Raw genomic sequence first — 11,935 nt, forward strand, 5'->3', positions numbered from 1 at the left:
CACAACCGCGCCATGTCGTTGTGTAGGCGGCGGGCGACGCCCTGGTCTCCGTGCTTCGGCTACCTCAGCGGCTAACGAGCCCAGACCTGGCGTCGATTGCTCTATCCTCTCCCCAGGTCTGTTGCTCTTGGATGGGCCTCTTGCATCGTCCCCCACGACGGATGGGCTCATGCCACCGCCGGTCGGCCCTCCCTCCCCCGACTTCTACAATCACTACATCGGTTGGATCCGAGCGACTCGCCTCTCGCTCAGCGCCAGCCCCAACGATGCCCGCCTCCCGGCATCTCCTGCAACCCCTCCCAACGTCATCACCTCAACCCGAGGTGATACTTGCCCGCAGCGTTGACCCATTGGAGCGAATGGGTTTCTACCTATTTTAGTAAATGGTTTTAACCCACTGATGGGCACTAGGTTTAGTTCCGCTTGGGTGTAAAGATTGAGTGGTTTGGTTTTGGTTGGGCCGATGAAAATATTGTATGGGTTTAGTTTCGGTTGGGCTGATACAAATATTCGTGCAGGTTCAGTTCAGTCATGGTGCAGTTTATAAACCATTCTCAGGTTGGGTCGCCGTTGGCTTTTCATGTGTTTGTCAGTGGTCCGGCCTCTCGTGTGCTTCTACTTGGGAGCTCCTAAGTGGCGCCAGGCGCCACTTGGAGGAACAGGCGCTAACGCGCCCCTACTCATGGGCCGGCCCATTAGAAGGTCAGCGCTCGATTACATGACTAATTTCCACCCAGTCGCTCGATTGGGGTTGACCAGATGACCGGACAACCTTTGACTTTGAAAAAAATATGAAATTTTTCGTAAAAAAGAATAAGTCCATGACTTCAAAATTTTCATGGATTTTGAAAATAATTTCAAACTTAAAAAGTATTTCACGAATTGGAAAAAAAGTTCATTGAATCTGAAGAAAAGTTCACAAAAGTTGAATTTTTTAATATCGATTTTGAAAAAAGTAAATCAATATTTGTAAAATGTTCATCGAATTTAGAAAAAGATAGAGAACCAATTTGAAAAAAGTTCCACTGATTTTAACGAAAGGTAGATCAAGTTTGAAAAAGAAAATCATCAATTTTGCAAAAAATTCATCGAGTTGAAAAGGTTCACGCATTTAAGAAAAGAAAAAAAATAGGAAAATGAAACAAAAGGAAACGTAGAGAACCCAAGTGAAAACACAGAAGAAAAAAAACTAAACAGAAATGACAATGGGCCTGCCCGTTACTAGACTTAGTGTATCATAGGGTGTGCGCGCGTGGTGGCTTAGTGGGACAAGGCGCACAAGATGCAAACCATTTTTTTATACTGAACTTCTATACTTATTTTAAACTAAATGAACCATATTAAAATATTAATTAATATAGTGTTCTATTGCTTAGCCACATAACAATGTTTCCAAATATTAGTTATATTATTCATTGTTATACAGTTGTAATTTATATCATTGATTTTTTTCTGCAAAATTTGAATTGTATGATGTACCAAAAAATCTGTTTCTTGTTTAAAATGGTATTGATTTTTTTTTACTATTGCATAGTTTGTATAATGTGTATACATATATTTGCATATCTATGCGTTTGTTTCCATATCGTTTAATATTATTGAATGGCATGGTAGAGATTTCTAAATCATATACACACTGACAAATTTCAATAGTGGTTTCTAATATATATTAGGCACCATATTCGTAGAAATTTCTAGCGCATATCAAATGTGATTTCAAAGTTGGGTTCAGTAATAGAGTCATGAAAGAATTAAAAATGTTGTTGATTGTACTTTTGTGTATGATTTGATTATATGACATGATCGTCTAGATTCACTTGGTTTGATTTGGTGCTTATCCATTTCTCAAATGAAAAAAAATATGCATTGGTTTAAACATTGAAATCTAGTTATCAAAAAAATTCACTATGAAACTAAGACATCCACCGTAAAGAGAGATTAGCGTATCTAAACTCAAGGTTAGTCAGATTGATTTGCCTTCACATGGTATGAATTGGTATTATATGGTGTGAACTTGCGCTCCTGCAAACCGAGGCTTATTTCTATATTTAATTTTTTTATATGTAATGTATAATTTTTGAATCCTGGTAAATGCCATATGTGTGGCACGAACGGATGGCAATTCCGAACGTTTTTTTAATCACAAGCTTAGTGACGTGAGGATGACAATTTTAGTTGTCAAAGTATGACAACTTTCATACTTCAAAGGATGGCAACTTTATTTTTTGGGTTTGTATTATTTTGGATGGTAGCTTTAGTTGTAAAAAAGCCAGGGCCCGAGTGCTTCATACCACACGTGTGACACTTATCATTTGAGTAATTTTTTAGTGTTTATATACTACTTCCTCTATTCCTAAATATAAGTCTGTTTAGAGATTCCAATATGGATTATATACGGAGCAAAATGAGTGAATCTACACTCTAAAATATGTCTATATATATATTCGTATGTAGTTTGTATTGAAATTGCTAACATAATTGTGTATAGAAACCGAGGGAGTAGTATAATGTATAGTAGGCTGTCGCCCTTTTACCCGGCCTATACGCCAGCCCTATTTTCACAAGTAAAGTGGGCAAACTTCCTATGGCTTAGACTTTTTTTTTTGAGAGTTGCATAGGAAAGGATGGACAATATTTTAGGTTCTTTTGCAAGATAAGACATTATGTAGGTGGCAGAACAATTTTAAGTAATTGCTCCCTTTTCTATATCCTCTTTGAACATGTTTTTTGGGAAATTTTTGTTTTTGCCACTCTAAATTTTGCTTATGTCACATTAAAATTTGACATTTCACTTTTGCCACTCTTGCTTTTGACAATGTATCACAATTGTCATTAACATGACGAGCCAACCACTTATATCATTGGAGAAAAACATTTTGCTAACCAAATAACATGGCCGAGCTAACCACTTATATGGCAATTTTAAAAACCGGATGATAACACGCACCGATACGCTGCCTTCATGGATAACACCTGCATCCGGTTTTTAAAAAAACCTTTTCCTTTCCGAATTCCGGTCTAGTTTGCGGCTCTGGCCCCAACTCGTCGTCGGCTTCGATCCGATCTACTTATAGTAGATCCCCCTAGTCCTCTCTCGTAACCTAGGAACACCGTGCGAGCACAGCTGTAGCTACGTGATACGCACGGGGAAGTACCGACCGAACGTGCTGCACAACAGCAACACGAGGGAGACGATCATGGACAGCGTGTTCGGCATGGTGGGCGGCGGCTTCGCGGTGGTGGCCGCCGGCACCTCCGCCGCGGGAAGAAGCGTCGTGTTCATCAACCCCGACAACGACAGGGTCACGAGCCTCGGCTCCAAACTGCTTCTCGGCGTGTCCGGCGTCCCCGGAGACTGGTACGTAATTCACCACGATCGAGATCAATCAATTCTCGCGCTCCTTCGCCGGAGTCCTCGATCAGTCTTTGCGATCCTCGCCTGAGTCCTCCATGCTTTTGTGTTTCGCAGCCTGCGGTTAAGGGATGAGGTGAGGGCCAGCGCGAGCAAGATCCACAGCGCCGCCGCGGCTGCTGACGTCGCCCGGGAGGCGGTGATCGGCTGCGCTCAGTCCGCGAACGCGGTGATCGCCGGCTACGACAAGGTCGAGGGCCCGACGATGTACGCCGTTGGCGGCACTGCGCCGCCGGAGCGGGTGGAGCAGTACCGCGCCGCTGGGTGCGGGGCGGGCCTCTGCACGACGGTGATGGAGAACCACTACCGCCCCGGCATGACGGTGAAGGAGGCGGTGGCGCTCGTCGACAGGTGCATCAAGGAGGTCCGGCGGGTCGGGCTGGCTAGCTTCGTGATCATGGTCGTGGACAAGGATGGGGCCAGGGAGTACGCCAGGCGTATACTAAGGCCGAAGGCGGTGATAGAAATAAAATCCAGTCAGGGAACGCCTATTGTAAACTCGAATAATTAAAGTAGTAGTATATTTTTTTCAAAATTTATATACAAACTTGTTTGTAATTTGAAAATTTAAGTGGGTCTCATATACATGTTCTTTCTCCTACTCTTACCGGCTATCTCCGCCAGGTTTATCAAACCCTCTCTGGACGCATTGTTTTGGCTTGACCGCCCCCTTGGGCACCAACACTAGCTCCGGTTTGTCGGCCCCGCCGGTGACGGCGGTGCGGCGTGGCGTGGTCTCTACATTGGAAGCACTGTCTGGGTGCTCGTGCGGTCTATAAGGTTGGTTGTAATGGGGGGTATCATATAATAGTATCATGCATATGATACTAGTGTATGATACTACCTCCTAGTGCATAGTATCATATATCAGTATCATGTAATATTCTATTTATTGTCATGCATGACACAAAGTAGCATAGCATTTATTATGATACGGTATCATAATATGATACTTCATCATTTTTTTCTTCATTTAATGCTATGACACCTCATCAAAATTGCTTAGTTGGCATGCATGATACTAGCTATGATACTACCATTACGACCAGCCTAACAGTGGAAACTGGTGTTGGTTGCTTTGCTTCGGTGGTCTGGCAAAGCTTTGGGCTTGGTTGCCTCCGGGGGTGCATGGCCGCCTTTGGGGCTTTAGCTACTGCCTCCTTTCATGTATATAGGCTCTAATGCATTTTTAGGGACTAACTTTATTCACATGTTAGAGCAATAATATATGATATGCAAGTTACACAAAGCACACACCATCAAATTCGTACGTGGAAGGAGTTTCCAATGATATAATTTTCACTTAATATATTTCATATATTATTAATCTTATATCAATAGTCAAGGGCAACCTCAAAAAATGTATTAGACCCTATATATATGGAAGGAGGGAGTATGTACATCATTGCCGATACCTCTTGGCCGGCATCATCCTTAAGAGCATGTCTAGTAGAACCCTCAAATCCTCAAATCCTCACTAGCATTTTAAGGGTCCAAAAATGGTCTTTTTGTGCACTTTTACGGGTTGAAAAATAGGGGCAAAGATTAGAACCCTCAAATCCAACCCTTATAACGGAATATTCCCCATGAACGACGTTGCCGTTGCGGGCATATGTCGAGCACCTCGTGCACGACGGGCGGAGGGTGGAGGGCGGGGCGGGCGCGGGCGGAGGGCAGTAGCCGGGGGGTGGGAGGCGGAGGCGGAGGGCGCGGGGGCGGGAGGCGGAGGGCGCGGGAGCGGGCACGGGCCGGAGGGCGGTGGCGGCGGGTCGAGGCGGAGGGGCGCGGGAGGAGGAGAGGCCGGGGGCGGGAGGCGGAGGCGTGATAACCCAAGTATAGAGGATCGCAACAGCTTTCGAGGGTAGAGTATTCAACCCAAATTTATTGATTCGACACAAGGGGAGCCAAAGAATATTCTCAAGTATTAGCAGCTGAGTTGTCAATTCAGCCACACATGAAAACTTAGTATCTGCAGCAAAGTGTTTAGTAGCAAAGTAATAGGATAGTGGTGGTAGCGGCAACAAAAGTAAAGACAGCAAAAAATAATATTTTTGGTATTTTGTAGTGATTGTAACAGTAGCAACGGAAAAGTAAATAAGCGTAAACCAGTATATGGAAAACTCGTAGGCACCGGATCAGTGATGGATAATTATGCCAGATACGGTTAATCATGTAACAGTCATAATATAGGGTGACACAGAACTAGCTCCAATTCGTCAATATAATGTGGGCATGTATTCCGTATATAGTCATACGTGCTTATGGAAAAGAACTTGCATGCCATCTTTTGTCCGACCCTCCCGTGGCAGCGGGGTCCTATTGGAAACTAAGGGATATTAAGGCCTCCTTTTAATAGAGAACCGGAACAAAGCATTAGCACATAGTGAATACATGAACTCCTCAAACTATGGTCATCACCGGGAGTGGTCCCGATTATTGTCACTTCGGGGTTGCCGGATCATAACACATAGTAGGTGAGTATAGACTTGCAAGATAGGATCTAGAACTCTCGTATATTCATGAAAACATAATAGGTTCAGATCTGAAATCATGGCACTCGGGCCCTAGTGACAAGCATTAAGCATATCAAAGTCACAGCAAAATCAATCTCAGAACATAGTGGATACTAGGGATCAAACCCTAACAAAACTAACTCGATTACATGATAAATCTCATCCAACCCATCACCGTCCAGCAAGCCTATGATGGAATTACTCACGCACGGCGGCGAGCATCATGAAATTGGTGATGGAGGATGGTTGATGATGACGACGACGAATCCCCCTCTCCGGAGCCCCGAACGGACTCCAGATCAGCCCTCCCGAGAAGTTTTAGGGCTTGGCGGCGGCTCCGTATCGTAAAACACGATGATTTCTTCTCTCTGATTTTTTCTCTCCGAAAGCAAATATATAGAGTTGGAGTTGGCGTCAGAGGGTCTCCAGGGGGCCCACGAGGTAGGAGGCGCGCCCTAGGGGGAGGGGCGCCCCCCACCCTCGTGAGAAGGGTGTGGGCCCCCTGGTTTTCATATTTGGCGAGGATTTTTTATTATTTTTTCTAAGACCTCCCGTGGAGTTTCAGGTCATTCCGAGAATATTTGTTTTCTGCACATAAAACAACACCATGGTAATTCTGCTGAAAACAGCGTCAGTCCAGGTTAGTTCCATTCAAATCATACAAGATAGAGTCCAAAATAAGGGCAAAAGTGTTTGAAAAAGTAGATACGACGGAGACGTATCAACTCCCCCAAGCTTAAATCCTTACTTGTCCTCAAGAAATTCAGTTGACAAACTGAAAGAAAGAAAGAAAAACTTTTACAAACTCTGTTTGCTCTTATTGTTGTAACTATGTCAAGCCAGCATTCAAGTTTTCAGCATAGATCATAACTAACCACATTTGCAATAATTCTCAGGTCTCACAATTACTCATATCAATAGCATAATCAACTAGCAAGTCATAATAATAAATCTCGAATGACAACATTTTCTCAAAACAATCATAATATGATATAACAAGATGGTATCTCGCTAGCCCTTCCTGAGACCGCAAAACATAAATGCAGAGCACTTTTAAAGATTAAGGACTGATTAGACATTGTAATTCATGATAAAAGATATCCAATCATAGTCATACCCAATATAAATTAACAGTGATGAATGCAAATGACGGCTGCGCTCTCCAGCTAGTGCTTTTTAATAAGAGGGTGATGACTCAACATAAAAGTAAATGGATAGGACCTTCACAGAGGGAAGCAGTGATTTGTAGAGGTGCCAGAGCTCGGTTTTGAAATAGAGATAAATTGTATTTTGAGCGGTATACTTTCATTGTCAACGTAACAACTAAGAGATGACAATATTTTCCATGCTAAACACATTATAGACGGTTTCCAAACAGAATGGTAAAGTTTATACTCCCCCTCCACCAACAAGCATCAATCCATGGCTTGCTCGAAACAACGAGTGCCTCCAACATACATCAGGTCCCAGGGGGAGTTTTGTTTGCAATTAATTTTGATTTAGTTTGCATAAAACATGGGACTGGGCATCCCGGTGACCAGCCATTTTCTCGTGAGTGAGGAGCGCAGTCCACTTCTCTTAAGAATAACCCGCCTAACACGGAAGATAAGGACAACCTTTGTTGATACATGAGCTATTCGAGCATACAAAACAGAATGTTTATTTGAAGGTTTAGAGTTTGGCACATACAAATTTACTTGGAACGGCAGGTAGATACCGCATATAGGAAGGTATGGTGGACTCATCTGGAATAACTTTGGGGTTTAAGGGATTGGATGCACAAGCAGTATTCCCGCTTAGTACAAGTGAAGGCTAGCAAAAAACTGGAAAGCGACCAACTAGAGAGCGACAACAGCCATGTACATGCATTAAAATTAATAAACATTGGATGCAAGCATGAGTAGGATATAATCCACCATGAACATAAATATCGTGAAGGCTATGTTGATTTTGTTTCAACTACATGCGTTAACATGTGCCAAGTCAAGTCACTTAAATCATTCAAAGGAGGATACCACCCAATCATACCACATCATAACCATCTTAATAGCATGTTGACACACAAGGTAAATCATTATAACTCATAGCTAATCAAGCATGGCACAAGCAACTATGATCTCTAATTGTCATTGCAAACATGTTTATTCATAATAAGCGGAATCAAGAACGACGGGCTCATCATATTTACAGAATCAAAAGAGGTCGAGTTCATACCAGCTTTTCTCATCTCAGTCAGTCCATCATATATCATCATAATTGCCTTTCACTTGCACGACCGAACTGTGTGAATAATAATAAGAGTGCACGTGCATTGGACTAAGCTGGAATCTGCGAGCATTCAATAAACAGGAGAAGACAAGGCAATATGGGCTCTTTGGTTAATTCAACAATAATGCATATAAGAGCCACTTCAACAATTTAGTTATGGTCTTCTCCTACTGACCCCCAAAGAAAGAAAAGAAATAAAACTATTTACACGGGAAAGCTCCCAACAAGCAAAAGAAGAACGGGAAATATTTTTGGGTTTTCTTTTTAATTATTACTACTACAGCAGAAAAATAAACTACTACTAATTTTTTTTGTTTTTCTTAAGGTTTAACAAGCACACAAGAAGAAAGCAGGAAAAAGAAAATAAACTAGCATGGATATTACAATGAAAAAGTATGAGCACCGACATCTAGTAATGAGTGTGTGTGAACATAAATGTAATGTCGGTGAGAAATACGTACTCCCCCTAGCTTAGGCTTTTGGCCTAAGTTGGTCTATGGCCACGGCTAGCCTGGCGGATATCCATAATAATCGTTGTTGGGGCCGTACTGTGATGAAGAGGAATATTTGGGATCATACTGTGATGAAGAAGAAGACTCTGACTGCCACTGGCTGACAGTCATCTCTGGATCCCAAGAATAAACAGATTGTCGCGGAGGCTCATCTTGTGGTTCCTGTTCTGACTCCTCGACTGGTGCAGGGTTCCGGTAGGCGTGAATAGCCGTCAACGGAACAAGGTACGTGCCTACAGTCAAATCAAACAAAGAAGGAGCAGACAAGGTAATAGTCTCAGGATGATGTTTATTAAAGAACAATTGATATCTAAGCTCCTTTGCCCTATTTTTAACAATAAAATCATGTGCCACCATACTTTTATGATCTAGATAAACACGGGGTAGCACTTTCTCTTCCTTCTCACCATGCCTAATAGGTATGTTAAAATGTGCTGCTAGGCGTGTGGCATAAATGCCTCCAAAGATGGGGCCCTTAATACGGTTCATATTTAACCGTCTAGCAATAATACCGCCCAAACTAAAAGTGGTATCACTGTATAAACCTTGGAGCAGAATAATTAAATCAGGGATACTAAGGTCTCCAGAATTTCCGCGTCCAATTAAACAACGACTAGCAAATAATGCAAAGTAACGCAAAACAGGGAAATGTATGCTAGTGATTCGTGCGTCGGAAACCTTCCTGGTTTCTCCTACAGTGATATTATCAATAAACCCAGCCACATCACCATGATGTGGTTCTTCTGTCTTGCCCTCAAAAGGGACTAAACAAATCCGACAGAAATCATAAAGTGACATCTCCTTAGGCTCATCATATAAATGAAATTCCACCGTAGGTGGTGAGTTCCTAGGATGAAAATAAAAGTTTTGCACAAAGGTATTTTTGAGTAAGAGATACTGATTGCATTGGTCGTGGAGGAAAGCGGTGAGGCCTGCATTGTGAGCCAATTCATGAAAATCTTCATAGATACCGGCTGCTCTCAAGAAATTCTCAGAAGGCCATTCACACGCCCGAATCTCCGCGGTGCGTGGCAAATTATACTTAGGCTTAGGTGCCTTTTCCTTTGAGCTTTGGCTTGATGAGCCCCTCAATAATCTCGTCATCATTTTTCTGAAACAATCTGAAATTTTTAGTAACTTCAAAATAAAAGTAAACCAAATTCAATAAAACTGATAGCAACTACTCCTACAAGTGCCTAGAGCCTATATCAAGCATTAGAACTACTTGGAACCATATAAATTTGACATGAAAGCTCAAGAACATGGTCACCTATGCAGCACAAATTTGCAATGAATAAAGCACTAGAACAAAAACTAATTGGACCAATGGAGGAGTCACATACCAAGGAACAATCTCCCCAAGCAGTTTTGCGAGAGGTGCTTTGAGCAAGGAGATCGAAAATCACAGCAAAGTGGCTGGAACTCATGCTTGAGTTGGTTTTTCGGGTTTGTATGAGATAGAGGAAGAAGATGGGTGCTGGGATAAGTGGAGGAGGGCCACCATGGGCCCACGAGGCAGGGGAGCGCGCCCTAGAGGGGGGGGGCGCGCCCACCACCCTCGTGGCCAGGTGGCAGCTCCTCCCGCGGTAATTTTTGCACAGTAAATCCTCAAATATTCCCAAAAAAATCATATTAAATTGGCATGACATTCTGAGGACTTTTATTTTTGGGATATTTTTATATTGCATGGATAAGTCAGGAAACAGACAGAAAATACTATTTTTACTTTATTTAATATAAATAACAGAAAGTAAAAGTGGGGTACAGAGGGTTGTGCCTCTAGTTTCATCCATCTCATGCTCATCAAAAAGAATCCACTAATAAGGTTGATCAAGTCTTGTTAACAAACCCATTCCGATAATCATGAAACCGGAGAAATTTCGAATAACACTAAGTTACCTCAACGGGATATGCACATCCCCTATAATAAGAATATCATATTTCTTCTTGATAGTATGGAGAGGAAATTCAAAACCTCCAAATATAATCGATGGAATTTTCCCAATAGAATTGATACTATGAACTTGAGGTTGTTTCCTCGGAAAGTGTACCGTATGCTCATTACCATTAACATGAAAAGTGACATTGCCTTTGTTGCAATCAATAACAGCCCCTGCAGTATTAAGAAAAGGTCTTCCAAGAATAATAGACATACTATTATCCTCGGGAATATCAAGTATAACAAAGTCCGTTAAAATAGTAACGTTTGCAACCACAACGGGCACATCCTCACAAATATCGACAGGTATAGCAGTTGATTTATCAGCCATTTGCAAAGATATTTCAGTAGGTGTCAGCTTATTCAAGTCAAGTCTACGATATAAAGAGAGAGGCATAACACTAACACCGGCTCCAAGATCACATAAAGCAGTTTTAATATAATTTCTTTTGATGGAGCAAGGTATAGTAGGTACTCCGGGGTCTCCAAGTTTCTTTGGTATTCCACCCTTAAAAGTATAATTAGCAAGCATGATGGAAATCTCAGCTTCCGGTATCTTTCTTTTATTAGTAATGATATCTTTCATATATTTAGCATAAGGATTTGTTTTGAGCACATCAGTTAATCTCATACGCAAAAAGATAGGCCTAATCATTTCAGCAAAGCGCTCAAAATCCTCATCATCCTTTTTCTTGGATGCTTTCGGAGGAAAAGGCATGAGTTTCTGAACCCAAGGTTCTCTTTCTTTACCATGTTTCCTAGCAACAAAGTCTCTTTTATCATAACGTTGATTCTTTGATTGTGGGTTATCAAGATCAACAACAGGTTCAACTTCTACATCATTGTCATTACTAGGTTGAGCATCATCATGAACATCATCATTAATATTTTTACTAGGTTCATGTTCATTACCAAATTGTGTTTCAGCATCAGACATAGAAATATCATTTGGATTATCAGGTGGTTCAGCAATAGGTTCACTAGAAGTTTGCACAATTCTATCATTTTTCTTTTTCTTCTTTTTAGAAGAACTAGGAACATCACTATTATTTCTCTGAGAATCTTGCTCGATTCTCTTAGGGTGGCCTTTAGGATACAAAGGTTCCTGAGTCATTCTACCAGTTCTAGTAGCCACTCTAACAGCATAATCATTTTTCTTACTATTCATTTCATCAAGCACTTCTTTTTGAGCCTTAAGTACTTGTTCTACTTGAGTGGTAACCATAGAAGCATGTTTGCTAACAAGTTTAAGTTCACCTTTAATATCAGCCATATAATCACCCAAGCGTCT

The 11,935-nt window shown here is 41.8% G+C and overlaps 1 protein-coding gene across 1 annotated transcript; it reads left to right on the forward strand.

Annotated features, from left to right (window-relative positions):
• The first annotated feature begins 3,134 nt into the window (after window positions 1-3,134).
• On the forward strand, window positions 3,135-3,923 carry LOC125507422 (proteasome subunit beta type-2-B-like). The gene is made up of 2 exons (XM_048672001.1): window positions 3,135-3,358; window positions 3,470-3,923. The coding sequence occupies exons 1-2, from the start codon at window positions 3,198-3,200 to the stop codon at window positions 3,921-3,923; spliced, it is 615 nt and encodes a 204-aa protein (XP_048527958.1). The 5' UTR covers window positions 3,135-3,197.
• Window positions 3,924-11,935: the final 8,012 nt, after the last annotated feature.

This window comes from Triticum urartu, chromosome 5 (genome assembly GCF_003073215.2).
Source record: "Triticum urartu cultivar G1812 chromosome 5, Tu2.1, whole genome shotgun sequence".
Classification (NCBI taxonomy): Eukaryota; Viridiplantae; Streptophyta; class Magnoliopsida; order Poales; family Poaceae; genus Triticum; species Triticum urartu.

Bases quoted from the DNA above. Each gene is read 5' to 3' on its own strand.
- LOC125507422 (XM_048672001.1), top strand. From the start codon at position 3,198: ATGGACAGCGTGTTCGGCATGGTGGGCGGCGGCTTCGCGGTGGTGGCC. The intron at 3,359-3,469 runs GTACGTAATTCA...TGTGTTTCGCAG, and splicing joins TCCGGCGTCCCCGGAGACTG to CCTGCGGTTAAGGGATGAGG.